The 18,518-nt window shown below is 43.6% G+C and overlaps 1 protein-coding gene across 1 annotated transcript in view; it reads right to left on the bottom strand.

The window, feature by feature from the left end:
- MGARP (mitochondria localized glutamic acid rich protein) overlaps window positions 1–18,518 on the bottom strand; it is a 49,467-nt gene that overhangs the window by 25,605 nt on the left and 5,344 nt on the right. The window contains exons 2-3 of the mRNA XM_056555067.1: window positions 14,244–14,347; window positions 11,013–11,103 (exon numbers count right to left, since the gene is read on the bottom strand). Coding sequence (XP_056411042.1) covers window positions 11,013–11,103; window positions 14,244–14,347 — 195 coding nt within the window. The remainder of the gene's footprint in view (window positions 1–11,012; window positions 11,104–14,243; window positions 14,348–18,518) is intronic.

Below are 18,518 nucleotides of genomic sequence, written 5' to 3'. Positions count from 1 at the left end.
CAAATAAAATTGGCTGTGTCCTTAAGGGGTTAAAAGGGTGTTCCTCTCAATATACCTCATCAGGGACCTTTCTATTAGTAAGTGCGGATGGCGGTCACAAAAAAAAACTGCTTTTACAAAAGGAGAATTGTTGGCATCACTGCATTACACAGATGTCTATACACCTTATTTTTAGCTGTTTTTATGCTCACACATTTTTTCATCTGTTTTTGCTACTAGTCCACATTTTCAGCTGTTTATGGTTTAAAAACAGTTATTTAAATATAGAGCTGCTTGGTGTCTGATCAATTGCGGCTAACAGCAATTGACTGGTGGTCCAGCATTTAGATAGTGGGCAGGGATGGAATCCACGTTAGGCTAGTGCTACACGTGGCAGCAGTTACCATGACTGCAAAGTTTAAAATATGGAAATTGTCAGATCTGATTGTTGCAATGTTTTGGTATCCCCAAAAGAGAAACAAGTAGAGTAAGTGGCAAAGCCCAGCTATACCATGACTAACAGGCTAGGCAATTTGGTCTAAAAGGGGACTTATTACCTTATCTATAGTGCCCTATGTGGCCTTGTGCACCACCAAACCAATGGGGAAGTTAAGAAGAGGGATATAAAACCAGAATGCAATAAAACCATTCAAAATAGAGACTGTGATGCAACTTAATTTTTTTTATATGAAAGCATTTTGTAGCAATAATTTATTTTTATATTCAAGGTTTAGAGGGATTGTCCAATAAAATTGATTTTCTTGTCCCCAGCCTGCCTAATAACACACTATTAACATTTCTCGGCTCCCTTGTAGCTCCGATATCAAGATGCCCTGTCTCTGGACAGTCTCCACTAATGTCTGCTTCACCGGAGCCAGCCAACGCATGAGCGGAGGAGGGGAGTTTAAGGGTTTCATATTTTAGTTGGCAGGCAGGAGACATTAACATCTATTTTACAGGACAACCCCTTTAAGATTAGACTTCATGAGAATGAATAAAACACACTATATGACCAAAAAGTACGTGGACTTCAGTCTCCAGTAGCTTCACCCATATAATTCATCCTAAAGGTGGACAATAATGGATGAAGACAAGTTTGTAAACTTCTGCTAAAAGAAGCAAACCATTCCCCTCCTCCACCACTGCCTTTTAAAAGGGGCAGTGTCATGTGAAGAATATGACCTAAAGAGAGACCTATCTGAATTTTTACACAGTACAAAAAGGTTGTGCGCTGTAGTGACTTTCAGCAAAGCAGACTGGCATTGGATGGTGGCATCCTATACCACAATAGAAGTCAATGACCTTTAATTCTCTTGCCATCAGTTTAGACAGCATGCTTGGACAGCTGGTACACCTGCACTAAATCCAATAAACAGGGTTCTAGTGCAGGTAAACCTGAGTAAAATAATGTATTACTTACCCGGATCAGTGGTCCGGTTCGGGAGATACACACTATACAAGCCCCTGTTGATTATGTTAATGGACCCGGTTTGCACAATGGAAGCCGAGCCGGTGTTCTGAACCTTCCTGCCTCAATCCTCTCTGCTCTTCTATTTCCACCCACCTCAAATATTCATAGAGTCTTCTCCCATGCAAGCACTAGGTGGGCAGGCATATGTGGAGAGGATGATGCATGGAAGCTCAGAACATCAGCTTCTGCCTCAATGTTGCAAAGGGTTAAAAACATTTGCAGCTGGGGCTAATATAGCATATATCTCCGGAACCACAACTCTTGGTCAGTAACAAACCATTTTCCTCAGGTTAACCAGCACTATAACCTTCTATGCATAGGGCAATGTTTGGGCCTCAGCTATGCCTGCTAAATCCTCTATATTTATGTTTGGCCCACAGGGATTCAGAATGGAGATGGGGAGAAAGCCACCTTGGACAGCAGCTTATCCATCTGGGAACAAGAGGACTGGGTACACTGAAATCCAAGGATACTTCTCTTTCTCGCCTGGCCGACTAACTCACATGCCCAGCTTTATTGAACTAGCCATGGTAGGTGTGGCTGAAATGGCCAAGACTACCAGATATAAGGAACGTCCACATACTTTTGGCCATGAAGTGAACATGACAGAAGGAGGCCAACTTCATAGGTATAACTGAATGACCTAGGAATTCAGCAGGGCTACAAAACACTCACTATGGGGGAGATTTATCAAAACCTGTGCAGAGGAAGAGTGGTGCAGTTGCCCATAGCAACCAATCAGATTGCTTCTTTCATTTTCCACAGGCCTCTAAAGAGGCCTGTGGAAAACGAAAGAAGCAATCTGATTGGTTGCTATGGGCAACTACACCACTCTTCCTCTGCACAGGTTTTGATAAATCTCCCCATATATGATTTTGCTTCAAACTATACTAAATCTACGAAGATCAAGCCTAGTGTGTTAAGGAAGACAAGCCAAGACAATGCAATAGTTACATTAAGCACACAAACCCCACACTCTCCAAGTTAGTGTCATTTCAGGAAATGTTTAGTCACCTCAAAGAAATGTATACTACCCAGAAATCCCAGACATAGAAAATAAAAATAAAGGACATCCAGTCAAGACGGAACATTCAGTGTGGTTTTTTTTTTATTGGACAGTCATTTACACACAGATAAATCAGAGCGATCAGCCATAACGTATTCAATGGACTGAACAGGTTTAATAAATGGGTCAGAACAGGATCCAACCCCTCATCCACCAAAGGTCTGAACATACAGTATTAAAACAGAAGATTTGTTAAAATGAAACATGAAAGTATTGGTGTTTGTAAGGGCTGGCGTGACACTATAATCATCGCTAGTTAGGCTGCACGACAAGATGGACTGTCCCTTTTTTTTGCTCCTATAACTTCAAGATTGGGTAGATATTCCCATGGACTTTATTCTGGAAATTGTAAGAAGTAAAAAAGTGACAATTAGAGAAAAATTCACATGAGCCAAAAATTAAATATGCTATGCTCATGCTTTAAAGGGAACCAAACAGCAGATTTTAGCATATATAATGCTCGACAAAATGTTACATATGCTAAAATCATTATCGTTACCATCCCCAGGGATGTTTGTGCCCCCAGGGATGGTGAAGATATAGTGTTCAAGTTGCCGGCCCGGCCAGTAGTCCCCTGGGCGGGGACTTACACTTACTAGCTCCCGTTACTGTGGCCGTGGTCCCGCCCCCTCGCCTTGATTGACGGCGTGTGTCACTGCTGTGCTCCTGTTAAGGGAGCAGAGCGATGACCCATGCCGTCATTCAAGTCACCGGAGCGAGGCCACAGCCGGAGCAATGGGAGTTGGTAAGTGTAATGCCCTGCCCAGGGGACTACTTGCCTGACAGAACTTTATAACCTCATATCTTCACCATCCCTGGGGGCACAAACATCCCCAGGGATGGTGAGGATAACGATTTTAGCATATAACACGCATTGTGGAGCATTATATGCGCTAAAATCTGCTGATTGGTTCTCTTTAATTTTATTTTTCTTGTTTGTTTTTTAATGTTCACAAACTAACCAGAATTAGCAGACACCACAAAAACTTCCATACACGTTCACAGGATAACAAGTACACACCACAAGTGCTCTGTTGTGAACAAGGATAAACCGAATTATTTCTGGATGCCACTTCCAAACCCTGGAATACTGGCGCAAAATTATATCTAAAACACGTGCATTCATATATGAACTACAAGTTTTATAAATTATAGACATTTGTGAAATAGCAGCCATAAAAATCCTTGTTCAGAAGAGAGACCTTTTCATGCCATATGTACTGCATGGCCTTAGTTCCCAGTGTATGTTACACTATAAAGAAGCGACTGGATAATAGACAACTACTCCAGAGATTTCACCAAATTTGAAAGAAAAACTTTGGTGTAATAAGGAAACTCAGCAGGCCAAGCAATATATTAGGCAAGTATCAGGAACAAATAATAGGAAAAGCACATATAGGGGAAAGACAGAAAAATATGATAAAATTCACTTACTTTTGGTCTCTGGAGGAAAGAAAAAGAAAAAAAGAAAAGAAAAAATAAATTAGTCTGAAAGTGACAACACAGAATTACTGAAGTATGGTGACAGTTATTTTTTTGGCCATTTTGATTGGCGCCAGTCAGGAGACACCAAGTTGGCTAAATTATTAAAGCATTTACCTGGTGTCAGCAGAACCAATACAGAATCCCTTACATTACTGAATAATATTTTGACTCCTCTACATAGTACTAGATTGAGGAAATCTGCAGTAAGTTTTGACAAATATGAAATAAATCAGATTACAATCCATCATTCTGCCTCCATTCTCCTTTGCTTTATAGGCTGGCACTTTCATGGGTCCTCTAAATAGTGGGTGACTACGGAACAGACATGCACATCTATCCCCCTGCAACACCTCCCCCGGTGGGTCCCCTCAGCTGTCTTTCTATGTCCTTCTCCTGAGGTTCGGTCCTCTAATCTCTTTTTGTGGCACAGGAGGGGATGACCTTGGATTCCTTACAGCATGGGAAAGTGTCATTTCTATTTACACACAAACTTTATGGCATGCTCCACGCAGGAGAAGAGCTTTATGTCTTCTTGAGGTGGTACAGGTATCCGACGTACTTGCATCGTATCCCTCTGTTGTGTTAGCGCTACAGAACTAAGGTGGGCACTACATTGCACATCTGGTGAGGTCTTTTAGAACAAAAAATCACGGACACTTCCCTTGGTACCTTACCCCTTCAACGGTCAAAATATTCTCAGCCCAGACCGTGTGTGGTGACCCCCGGATCCCACACTAAGTGAAACTTAACAATTTACTTGCATTTTTCATATGTATGATGGAAGGGGCAATTAGTTTTCCGGCTTCATAAAAATATGTAAAATCCCAGTCACTATTCTAGTGGGCTCCTACATACACCATATAAGTATACAGTTTTGGGGTTCCAATAGGGGTACAATTTCATATGTCTGAAGAATCAAATCCAGAACATCTGGTCAATATGGAACTAGAAGAAGCCAATCCCCCATCTTATGAAACAGATCTGCATTCACCTGTCAACATCTCAGATAAGCCAAATCTGGACTATGGTCAAGTCTATGTGAAAGCTCTGGAGTTCTATAGACTCTCTAAAGAAAGGAGCTGTGATAATATATTGGCTTCGGATAAGGAAAGCAAAGGCAACAAAGATCCTGTCAAAAATCCGAATGGAATCACAAAAAAAAATAAAAAACCAAAACACACTCACACCAACCCTGCAGATACAACTGGTCAAGACGAAACCCCTTTAGGTTCCCAGAATAAAAAGTGTTAGCAAATGTAAAAAAAAGTCTGGGTGATTGATTTTGCCGTAAGAGTGGAAATGTAGTGCAGTCCTTAATCCTAGGTCAACGATTCTTTCTAACTCCTTGGAGAAAACGAGACAGTCCAGAGTCCCCTTCCACATTTCTCCAGGGAATCTCAGCACTTTGAGAATGTAATGACATTTCCAAGACTAAAAGAATCAATGGCAGTCATTAGATTCAGTGAATCTACGGCTTAGTTCACATTGACGCTCGCATCCAACCCGTAAGAGTTTCTTTTTTGTTTTTTTGAGCCGATAGGAAGCAAACTGCTACTACCGGGTTCTGACAGATCCCATTCACTTGCATGGGGTCCGTCGGTGATCCATTCATTTTTTTTCTCCGTTTAACTCCAGTCGGTCTAGCCAGATTGCCGGTCAACTCCAAATAGAGGAGTCCAACAGCAATGTGAACAAGGCCTAACTATGGTCTGCTCAGCTCTGTAAATGTAAACCCTTTGAACGACAGCGTCTCAATCTGACAGGCTGGCATGTACCGCAGGATTGTAGAGATACCCGTTTACATAATTTACTTTCGTGCAGATTCCACACCAGAATCTGCACCATGGTTCCCGTGAGTAAATGTTATTTCTAACATTCAAAGTAAAATGTTGTTCTACATCAGGTAGCCTGGATGAAGATTAGATTTACTGAATGGGACTAAACAGGGACCAAAACTACAGCCAAAATTGCAGTGTACAAAAAAATAAAAAACTAATCTAAACAGAAATTCAAGGGTGTGTCTCAGATTTCTACTGCAGATCAGTAGAAAAACCCCACCATGGAAACATACCCTAAGAGTCCATTCACACGAGCAGATTTAATTGTGAGATAGCAGAACATTATCTGCTGCGAGGCATTATCAGTAGGCTCTCCGCTGTAGATTTTTTTGGGAGCGGAATTCCTGCTGCAGAAAATCCACAGGAAATTACATTGACTTTAATGGGGTCTATTACGGCTTTTCCACAGGGGAAATTCAACTGCCGAAAAACTGCTGCGGAAAGCTTGTCTGGGTTCAAACTCACAATTAAATCCGCCGCAGTGAATGGACCCTTACTGTGCAAATGGAGAAAGCTGTCAATCAGCAGCAGGTGGGTGGGAGAAGCCAATCTGACCAATTTGACAAGTCAAAGCTGAAAACTGTATTTAGTCCAAAAGAGAACAGCCTTAACCCCTTAAGGACTCAGCCCATTTTGGCCTTAAGGACTCAGACAATTTAATTTTTAAGTTTTCATTTTTTCCTCCTCGCCTTCTAAAAATCATAACTCTTTTATATTTTCATCCACAGACTAATATGAGGGCTTGTTTTTTGCGCGACCAGTTGTCCTTTGTAATGACATCACTCATTATATCATAAAATGTATGGCGCAACCAAAAAACACTATTTTTGTGGGGAAATGAAAACGAAAAACGCAATTTTGCTAATTTTGGAAGGTTTTGTTTTCACGCCGTACAATTTATGGTAAAAATGACGTGTGTTCTTTATTCTGAGGGTCAATACGATTAAAATGATACCCATTATTACCTACTTTTATATTATTGTTGCACTTAAAAAAATCAAACTTTTTAACCAAATTAGTACATTTATAATCCCTTTATTTTGATGACCTCTAACTTTTTTATTTTTCCGTATAAGTGGCGGTATGGGGGCTCATTTTTTGCGCCATGATCTGTACTTTTTTTTGATACTACATTTGCATATAAAAAACTTAATACATTTTTTATAATTTTTTTTTTAATAAAATGTATTAAAAAAGTAGGAATTTTGGACTTTTTTTTATTTTTTTTCGTTCACGCCGTTCACCGTATGGGATCATTAACATTTTATTTTAAATAGTTCGGACATTTACGCACGCAGCGATACCAAATATGTCTATAAAAAATGTTTTTTACGCTTTTTGGGGGTAAAATAGGAAAAAACGGACGTTTTACTTTTTTATTGGGGGAGGGGATTTTTCACTTTTTTTTAAAATTTTTTTTTTTACACTTGAATAGTCCCCATAGGGGACTATTCATAGCAATACCATGATTGCTAATACTGATCTGTTCTATGTATAGGACATAGAACAGATCAGTATTATCGGTCATCTCCTGCTCTGGTCTGCTTGATCACAGACCAGAGCAGGAGACGCCGGGAGCCGCACGGAGGAAGGAGAGGGGACCTCCGTGCGGCGTTATGAATGATCGGATCCCCGCAGCAGCGCTGCGGCCGATCCGATCGTTCATTTAAATCGCGAACTGTACTGTATCTGTATTGATCCCGGCACCTGAGGGGTTAATGGCGGACGCCCGCGAGATCGCGGGCGTCGGCCATTGCCGGCGGGTCCCTGGCTGCGATCAGCAGCCGGGATCAGCCGCGCATGACACGGGCATCGCTCCGATGCCCGCGGTTATGCTTAGGACGTAAATGTACGTCCTGGTGCGTTAAGTACCACCTCACCAGGACGTACATTTACGTCCTGCGTCCTTAAGGGGTTAAAGGGGTACTCCAGTGGAATTTTTTTTCTTTTTTTATTGACTGGTGCCAGAAAGTTAAACAGATTTGTAAATTACTTCTATTAAAAAAATAGTTATCCTTCCAGTACTTTTTAGCAGCTGAATGCCACAGAGGAAAGGATTTGCTTTTTGAATTTCTTTTTTGTCTTGTCCAGTGCTCTCTGCTGACACCTGATGCCCGTATCAGGAACTGTCCAGAGCAGGAGAAAATCCTCATAGCAAACCTATGCTACTCTGGACAGTTCCTGACACGGACAGAGGTGTCAGCAGAGAGCACTGTGGACAAGACAAAAAAGAAATTCAAAAAGCAAAAGAATTTATTGTGTAGCATACAGCTGATAAAAAAAAAAAATGTAATAAAAGTAATTTACAAATCTGTTTAACCCCTTAAGGACCACGGGTTTTTCCCGTTTTTGCACTTTCGTTTTTTCCTCCTCACCTTTTAAAAATCATAACCCTTTCAATTTTGCACCTAAAAATCCATATGATGGCTTATTTTTTGCGCCACCAATTCTACTTTGCAATGACATCAGTCATTTTACCCAAAAATCTACGGCGAAACGGGGGGGGAAAAAAAATATCATTGTGTGACAAAATTGAAGAAAAAAACGCCATTTTATAACTTTAGGGGGCTTCCGTTTCTACGCAGTACATTTTTCGGTAAAAATGACACCTCTTTATTCTGTAGGTCCATACCATTAAAATGATACCCTACTTATATAGGTTTGATTTTGTCGTACTTCTGGAAAAAAATCACCACTACATGCAGGAAAATTTATACGTTTAAAATTGTCATCTTCTGACCTCTATAAAACTTTTTTAATTTTCCACATATGGGGCGGTATGAGGACTCATTTTTTGCACCGTGATCTGAAGTTTTCAGCGGTACCATTTTTTGTATTGATCAGACTTTTTGATCGCTTTTTATTCATTTTTTCATGATATAAAAAGCGACCAAAAATACGTTATTTTGGACTTTGGAATTTTTTGGTGCGTACGCCATTGACCGTGCGGTTTAATTAATGATATATTTTTATAGTTCGGACATTTAGGCACGCGGCGATACCACATATGTTTTTTTTTATTTACAGTTTTTTTTTTTATGGGAAAAGGGGGGTGATTTGAACTTTTATTAGGGAAGGGGTTAAATGGCCTTTGTTAACTTTTTTTTCAGGCTTGAGCCATAGCTCTGCACGGATCAGCGAGATAGGGGCTTGATTAGTCAAGCCTGTAGTTCAGGATTGGAGCAATCAAACCCCGATCGGACGCCACAGACACAGGTATGGAGACCTTTGCCTGCGTCCCAGCTGATCGGAACATCGCGATTTTATCGCTATGTCCCGATCAGCCCGACTGAGCTGCCGGGAAGAGTTTACTTTCGTTTTCGTTGATCGCCGCGTCTGAAGGGTTAACAGCGCGCGGCACAACAATCGATGCCGCGCGCTGTTAACCCAGGTTCCCGGGTATGAATAGCAGCCGGGACCGACCCGGTGTGATGCGGGGTCACGGCGTGACCTCGTTTTTAACACCGGGAGCAGGCTCAGGACGTACAGGTACATCCCAAGTCCTTAAGGGGTTAAGTAACGTTACCCATTCCTTCTACAAGGGTATGCTGGAGTATTTGACCTCTAAATAACTTCAATCTGGCTATAAAAGGTCTGTATGGAACAATGGAAGTAATTTGAGAGAATACTTAGCGCCAAATTTCACTTTTATGTGCTCGTAAAGCTCACTTGGTAACACTTTCACAATCCACGTTCTCTCACACACACTGGATCTGCTTTGGGTTATGAAGTTGCGTATCCACAGTTGTAATATTTGCAGTTACGCATCTGCAACTTCAAGTCTGCTGCAGATCCGTTGTGTGCGACTGCACCTTAATGTTACATTCGACACAACCAGCCATTTGACATCCCCCCCATACAGGACTGTGTTACTTTCTAAATAAAACTTATAGTTCCCAACATAGCACCTAGAAAGTCAAAGAATCTGGGCAAACGCTAATGATCCATGTGCTCTCTACGGACCCAATTCACACATGTATAGACTCATATGATCAAGCATTAATAATGCAGACAGGTAGAATAAAGCATAATGTCCAGACTTTTATACGGATGATAAATCCTTCACAATAATATTCAGTTTTCAGACATATGAGTGCCATTATTCATAATGCAAGATGGAAAAAGCATACCTCAGTCAGATGGAGAGAGAGAGAGACACACACACACACGAGTACAAGCCAACCGCGCACTCCTATGTCTGAATACTGAATATATTGCCAAGAATGTAATAAATACATGAAGGATTTATTATCTGTATAAAAGTACGGACATTGTACCGTATTTTTCGTCGTATAAGACGCACTTTTTCTTTCCCAAAACTGGGGGAGGGGGGGGAAGTTGGTGCGTCTTATACGGCAAATACACATTAAAACCCAGTCATATCATGGCGGTCCCTGCGGCCATCAACGGCCGGGACCCACGGCTAATACAGGCCATCGCCGATCGCGGTGATGTCCTGTATTAACCCTTCAGACGTGGCGATCAAAGCTGACCGCCGTGTCTGAAGTGAAAGAGAAACTAACCCGGCTGCTCAGTCGGGCTTTTCGGGACCGCCGCGGTGAAATCACGGCATCCCGAACAGCTTACAGGACACCGGGAGGGCCCTTACCTGCCGCCTCGGTGTCCGATCGGCGAATGACTGCTCCGTGTCGGGATCCTCTGCATGGCCGGCACTCTCCATCGCCATCACGTCGTCGCGCACGCCGTCCCGTCATCCAATAGGGGCGGTGTGATGGCGGCGACAGATAGAGGATCCCGGGCAGCAGAGACATTCTGGAGCAACAAGGACACGGCGACCGCAATGGAGGGCGACATCCAGGGCAGCGGTGACGGGTCCGGAGCGGCGGGGACACGTGAGTATTACCTCCTATACCAGTGGTCTTCAACCTGCGGACTTCCAGATGTTGCAAAACTACAACTCCCAGCATGCCCGGACAGCCAACAGCAGTCCGGACATGCTGGGAGTTTTGGTTTTGCAACTTCTGGAGGTCCGCAGGTTGAAGATCACCGTCTTATACTTTACATTGTATATGGTTCAGAATTTTTTTTTGCTAGATTTTCCTCTGTTAAAATTGGGTGCGTCTTATATGGCGAAAAACACGGTACTTTATTCTACCTGTCTGCAGTATTAACGCTTGATCATATGAGTCTATACATTTCTAAATTAACTTACCCGGTGCCTCAAATGCAGGTCTCAGTTGTGTATGGATGTATTCATGGCGGTCCTGATAACGCTCTTTATCCCTGCTCAATGTTCGGTAAGCCTGCAATGACAAGGAAATTAGAAGAATCGATGGAATGGCAAACATACCAATCTAAATCCACCATCACGTTCCTGGGCAAGGCCTGAAGGAAGTAAACATTGTCTGCTTACTAAATCCTCATGTAGCCCAACATATTGTAAACCAGGGACAATCATCTTTTTTGCTATAGTCTTCTCAGGAAATGAAAATGTCTGACTGCAGGATATTTATCTCCGCACAATCCTAACCACAGACAGACGCTCCATCTCCGCAGCAAGCAGATGGCTGGCCCACAGATAAGCCATTATGTGAGTACTGTGGCCACATAATACGTTATCTGGGAGAAGGATGTAACAGCTTACACCTCTGGAGAGCAGAAACCAGTAGTTATCAGCCAGTAACAATTTTTTACCAAATAAAGCTTGTACATTTATTTATGCAATTTCCTCATTCAAAACCTCTGCTTGCTGTAATTGAACTGGATCATGACAACCTGGAACAGGTGAACAGCATATTTCACAGGAGCATGAACAAATCACATTCTAAATGGCTAAGCACAAGCATTACACTGGTTGTACCACTTCAAAACAAGTGGGTGTGTTTTAGCGTAAAAGGGGACGGGCCACCACGGACGTCAAATTTACTTTAGTGAGCTAGCGTATATTGTAGATGAAAACTATGCAGGCTGGGAGCAAGGTACACGGGGCAGCCACTGCACTTTATTAAGAGGCTGGTCTTAGTAAATTCCTCCCCCTAGTTTAAAGACTATCCTGCTATAGGGCTTTTAGTCACTGGGATGGTCTAATTTGGCTTTGTCCCTCTGAGCTTTCTTAAAGGGGTACTCCCACCCTAGACATCTTATCCCCTATCCAAAGGATAGGGGATAAGATGTCTGACCGCGGGGGTCCCGCCACTGGGGAACCCCACAATGTTGCATGCGGCACCCACCTGTTTCTTGTCCGGAAGCACTGCAGGGTCTCGGTCGCAACCACTGGAACGGAAGTCTGTGACACCAGGACTCCGCCCCCGTGTGATGTCACCCCCCCCGTTCCCCTCAAAGCAAGTCTATGGGAGGGGACGGGGGGTGACGTCACATGGGGGCGGAGTCCTGACATCACAGACTTCCGTTCCAGTGGTTGCGACCGAGACCCTCCAGCGCTTCCGGACAAGAAACAGGTGGGTGCCGTATGCAACATTGCGGGGTTCCCCAGCGGCGGGACCCCAGCGATCAGACATCTTATCCCCTATCCTTTGGATAGGAGATAAGATGTCTAGGGTGGTAGTACCCCTTTACCGGATCTCTCCCTGCTTATTTGTAAGGAGAAATCTATCAGTCAAGCCTAGCAGGGAGAAGCCAGCTGACATTGCCCTTTGACTCTGTCCCCGACTGGTTTTTAAATGATACTTTCTCTAAAATGCTGCAGTGTTACAGAATGTTGTAATAAGGGAGCTTGTTCATACTTCATGAAGCCTGAAGCCCGGGCAGCATAAAACTGATAGGTTCCTTGGAAAGAAAATGGGCAAAAATAAAGTTCTTAGAATGTTCACTGTGCAGTTTTTGGCAAAATCACTGCAAAAATAGCACCATTTTACCACAATCTTTGCAAATATGGTAAAATAGCACTATTTTGGCTGCATCTTCCCCCAAATCATGGTACAACTGCATTAAAAAACCCTCCATGTGGAAACCGCCTAAGGCTACATTCACACACAATTTCCACATGCAGATTCCACTACAAAATGAAAGCACAATAGACTAATGGGATTCTGCAGTCCCATTCGCACTTCACAATTTCAGCATGCGGATTCCGTGCAAAACCACCCAAGCAGATGCGGAATTGGTGCGGAAATATGGCATGTGAATGTACCCCAATTCCCCCATAGGTAGTGACCTTAAAATCCAATACCTCACGTAGACAGCACAGCAGTCCCAGTTTGGTCAGTGCATTTAACTCTTACTCATACTAAAATGACTGGTGCACACTTTTTTTTAAAGGGGTGGCACTGTTTTTGGAAGAAATCAGCACTCTTTCTATTGTTGGATAATTTAATGGTCTATTGCAAGCACTATCTGAAAAGAGGGCCCACAAGACAAAGGGCCCCACAAAGGAGAAAACAACTGGCCACAACTGTGCTGTGATGTTCTCTTCACAGGTTATGGGAAAGTTATTCCCAAGATATCCAACTTATGAGAAATGGACCATCCATTATGGCATGAATTAAAAATAAATATTATTTAATGTTAAGCCAAGCCAGGAGACCCAGGCAGAGCTGTGCGGCCAAAATCTGGAAAAATGATATGCGTGCACATGTACCTTTCATCTCCAGGTCGCTTGTGCACCTCACTCTTGACATTAACAGTACCACAGAGTACGGTTAAAGGGTACCTTGCATCTAAAAAATCTTTTGATATATCATAGATTAATGTATTCAGTATAACTTTCCAATAGCATGTTATTTAAAAATATGCGTCTTTCTATTTAATTTTCCACTTTGAAAAAATGACCACTAGGGGTCTCCCTACCAGCTTGCGCCAGGACTGGTAGGGAGACCCTTAGTGGTCATTTTTTCAAAGTGGAAAATTAAAGGAGATGTCCGGTGCGGACTCTTCTTTATTCGATCCTGCCCGGGCTGCAAAAAAAAATAATAAAATAAATAACTTTCACTTACCTTCCTACGTTCCCCTGGAGCTCCGCAACAGCTGATCGGTCGGCCGGGCTGTCTACTACCTACTTCCCTTAGCTCGGTACGTCACATGGCACTTCAGCCTATCACTGGCCGCAGCGATGTCCCTCCTCGGCAGACTGACCGATCAGTTGTTAAGGAGCTCCAGGGGATGTAGGAAGGTAAGTGAAAGTATTTTTTCTCTTTTTTATTTTTTTCTGAGCCCGGGCAGGATGGAATAGAAAAAGTCCACACCGGACATCTTCTTTAACCCCTTAAGGACTCAGCCCATTTGGGCCTAATAAATCAAAAACATTTTGATGAAAGGTACCCTTTAATGATTTTTTTATATTTATTAAAAATATGTGTCAACCATTAACCTTACAATATGCAAATTGCTGATTGCATAGTAAACCTAAGAATTACAGGGAGCACATACAGGTATTGAAAAAAAATAAAATAAAAAAAAAGCTGGATAAGGTTGTATTAATACTTACATAAAATCCACCACCAGCTACAGAAACACCCACAAGCAGGTAGTAAGGCAGAGCGTCTCCAGAAGAGCCAGGCACACTGCTGGAGGACATCTGACGGACAGAACCTGTAGAAACAATAATATACCGTAACTACTCAATGTAATACTTGCTTCACATACCTGTAAGCATCCACTATATTAGTATGAACTCAAAGCTGTTGAATATCCACCTAGTAATGCTACTTCTATAGTCCGTGATAAGACACCTTATCTATCCTTTGGATAGGGTATAAGATGTTTTCTGGCGGAGCAACCCTTTAATACAGGCCTGTGAGGTCCGTACATCATATAGGGTTGCTCTCCGACATCTTTGGGGATTGTGTTCGGTCAAAGTAAACATGCCGGTGTCACTTTAGCGTCTATTCACATGTGCAGTATTCTGCACAGATTTAACGCGCAGGATTTGATGCTGTGTTTAGTCAGTTCACATTGGAATAAAATCCTGCACAGAATACTGTACGTGTGATTACACCCTAAATCTACCATTGGGAGAGGGAAAAGAGGTCCCGGTACGTACTAGATTTTTAGTGATTTTATATATGTGTATGAACATCTTTAGTAAATGACACTTTAATGACTATTAAAAGAAAAAAGGTACAATACACAGATACTTTCCTTTCTTCATATGGTGACATTGTTACTATAAAACAGGGTTCCTTAGGCCAGCGTTTCCCAAGCAGGGTGCCTCCAGCTGTTGCAAAACTACAACTTCCAGCATGCCTGGACAGCCGTTGGCTGTCCAGGCATGCTGGGAGTTGTAGTTTAGCAGCAGCTGGAGGCACCCTGCTTGGGAAACACATACTTAGGCCTTGATCAGAGGTCATTACAACTATATCAGAATGCTTTTGAAATGTGGGTGGAAATCAACACAAACACAGTGACAACATACAAACTCATTGCTTTGTGGAACAATCCATATGCCTGAGCCGAATCAGAATCCTGGACAATGCTTGACCTTCTCTTAACTACATCATTTCTTTAACCCCTTAACGGCACAGGACGTAAATGTATGTCTTGTTGCAGTGGTACTTAACGCACCAGGACGTACATTTACATCCTATACATAACCGCGAGCATTGGAGCGATGCTCATGTCATGCGTGGCAGGTCCCGGCTGCTGATAGCAGCCAAGGACCCGCCGGTAATGGCAGACATCCGCAATGGCGCGGATGTCCCCCATTAACCCCTCAGTCACTAAAATTGATGATTGGATTGCCCGCAGCTCTGCCACGCCGATCCGATCATCCAGAACGGCGCACAGAGGTCCCCTCACCTGCCTCCGCTGCCTTCCACGGGTCTTCTGCTCTGGTCTGATGACCGATAATACTGATCAGTGATATGTCCTATGCATAGCACTGAACAGTATTAGCAATCAAATGATTGCTATAAATAATCCCCTATGGTGACTATTAAAGTGGAAAAATAAAAGTAAAAAAAGTACAAAATAAAAGTAAAAAAAAAAAAAGAAATCCCCTCCCCCAATAAAAATGTAAATTGGCAGTTCCCCCCCCCTCATTTTAACCCCAAAATGTGCAAACATTTTTTATTTTATTTAATAAACATATTTGGTATAGCTGCATGCGTAAATATCCGAACTATTAAAATATAATGTTAATTATCCCGTACGGTGAGCAGCGTGAATGTAAAAAAAAAAAAAAAAGCCCTGCAGAAGCCGCTGCAGATCAATGATTTAAAGCGGGCGTTTTAAAATAAATGAACTGCAGCGGCTTTTGTGGGGCCAGAGACAGCCGCCGCCACCCACTTCTCTCCCCCCTGCCTGTCCTGGGGTCCTCCCTAGTCCAACCACCACTGCCACTGCCCCATTGCCTCCCCCATCCCGGTTTTTATAATTACCTTTTCCTGGGGCCCGGGGTATGCGCTACTTCTGGCTGCGGCGGCGTCCTGGGCTGTCACTGTGCGCACTGACGGTGATGTCGCATTGAGGACGTCACTCGTCATTGCGCTGCGCAGCGCACAGCATTAGTGCAGGATGTCGCAGGAGCCAGAAGTAGAGCGGACTCCGGGAACAGGCAATTATAAAACTGGGGATGGGAGAGGCAATGGGGCAGCGGCGGTGGCGGTCTCCGACAGGGGAGATGGGACATTATCGACATACCGATAATGTCCAAAATGAATATCGGCCGATATCATCAGCCAAACCGATAATTGGTCGATCCTAGTAATCATGGGTATTTTAATCATATTGACCCACAGAATCACTCACACCAGACATACAAGATCAGAAGTCAGCTCTTGTTTATAAGGGAGTAAACAATCCACACCATGGAGCGACATCTTATTGTGCGAACGGATGTGTTCCTACTTCTCTGACAGATGGCCAATCCAGGCTAAAGAGCAGATTTACATATAATAATCTGTCGATTACGTAATTGGCCAATAGGAACACTGCTCATACATACACACACATATATATATTTTCTATATTATACACAATAGACATGAATGGAGGGGGTGTTGCCATGATGTCACGACCACTGCCACCGAAACCCAACGTTTGTTTAGAATTCAGGGTGCTGCGGGAGATCGTGGGGGCCCCAGCGGCGCGACCACTGCAAACAAACATCTTATCCCCTATCCATTGGATAGGGGATAACATATCTAGCTGCGGAGTACCCCTTTAAATACATTTAAAGTTCAATCTGCAGTACACATATGTCTTACAGTAGCCCAGTAAAGTTAAGTGAATTGTGGGAACACTGAAAATCTTACTGGGAATATGTTGCTACGGGGAACATTTATCAAAACCAGTGAAGAAAAATGGTGTAGTTGCCCATAGAAACCAGAATGCTCCGAACACTGGGATCGCCCGAGATCACCTGTACAGAGCCCCCTCCATGTATGTCTATGAGAGGCAGAGATGCAGCATTCATGTATCCCCGCCTCTCCCATAGAGCTGTATGGAGGGGGCGTGTCGTTGACCTCAGTGAGGTCAACGACACGTGCATTAGCAGCGGTAATGCCGGGTCCCCGTAGGGAAGATCACGGGTGATCCCAGCGGTCGGACCCCACCACGATCAGAAACTTATCCCCTATCCTGCGGATAAGGTTGTGTCTATGGCTGCAGTACTCCTTTAAAGTGATCTTCAGGCACAGAATTCGTGCATAAATCTGCTGTGTGAACTCTCCTCAGGCACATGACAAACAATGAAACGGCAATAATACTGAGGATTTATCAAAACCTGTCCAGAGGAAAAGTTGACCAGTTGCTCATAGCAACCAATCAGATCGCTTCTTAGATTTTTCAGCGTCCTGATGAAAGCAATCTGATTGGTTGCTATTGGCAACCAGTCAGCTTTTCCTCTGAACAAGTTTAATAGAAACATAGAAAGTGTTGTCAGATAAGAACCATTTGGCCCATCTAGTCTGCCCAATAACCTGAATACTATGAATAGTCCCTGTCCCTATCTTATATGAAGGATAGCCTTATGCTGATCCCATGCATGCTTAAAGGGGTACTCAAGCCCTAATACACCTTATCACCTATGCAAAGGATAGGGGATAAGATGTCTGATCGTGGGGGTCCTGCCCCTGGGGACCCCCGCAATCTGTCATTCAGCACCCACCTTTGCGCATCTTGGCCCCTCCCATAGACTTGCATTGGGGGGGCGGAGTTGTGACATCACAATACTATGGCCCCATGGTCATCACGCTGCACACTCTGAGCCTCCAGCGCTGCAGAGAGCTCACAAAGTGCCGCTTTTTGCCCTTCCCTTGCGCTCTGAAGGCAGATCCCCCACCGGCAGCCTTGCTTTAGGTCTCGGAAGAAGCCTTAGCCCACCCCCCCTTGTTTGCATATTTATTTTCCCTATGAGCGCAGCACGTCAGGAGAGCGCTCTGTGCAGTTTAACTGTGCATGAGCCAGTCCCTCGCTATATCCGGATGTCGGGCATAGCAAGACTTCAGAAAGAGGTTCTTCCGGGTGTAGAGAGGGACCCGCCCATGCGCAGTTACACTGCACAGACCGATCTCCAGATGTGATGCGCTCAGGGGGGGGGGGGCGGTGGCGGGGGGAGTTAATATGGGAACAAGTGGGGGGGGTGGCTAAGGCCCCTTCCTCCGGGACCCAAAGCAAGGCTGCCGGCAGGAGACCCGCCTTCAGAGTGCAGGTGAAGGGCAAACAGCTGCACTTTAGCAGACGACAACTTGGGGACAACAAAACATAAAAAAAGTAAGTGACCCATGTATGGACTCCTGTTCCCCCACACTAGAACCCAGTG

Source organism: Hyla sarda, chromosome 1 (assembly GCF_029499605.1).
Source record: "Hyla sarda isolate aHylSar1 chromosome 1, aHylSar1.hap1, whole genome shotgun sequence".
Classification (NCBI taxonomy): domain Eukaryota; kingdom Metazoa; phylum Chordata; class Amphibia; order Anura; family Hylidae; genus Hyla; species Hyla sarda.
Note: the sequence above shows the minus strand (reverse complement) of the source record. Positions and strands in the feature narration are given on the sequence as shown.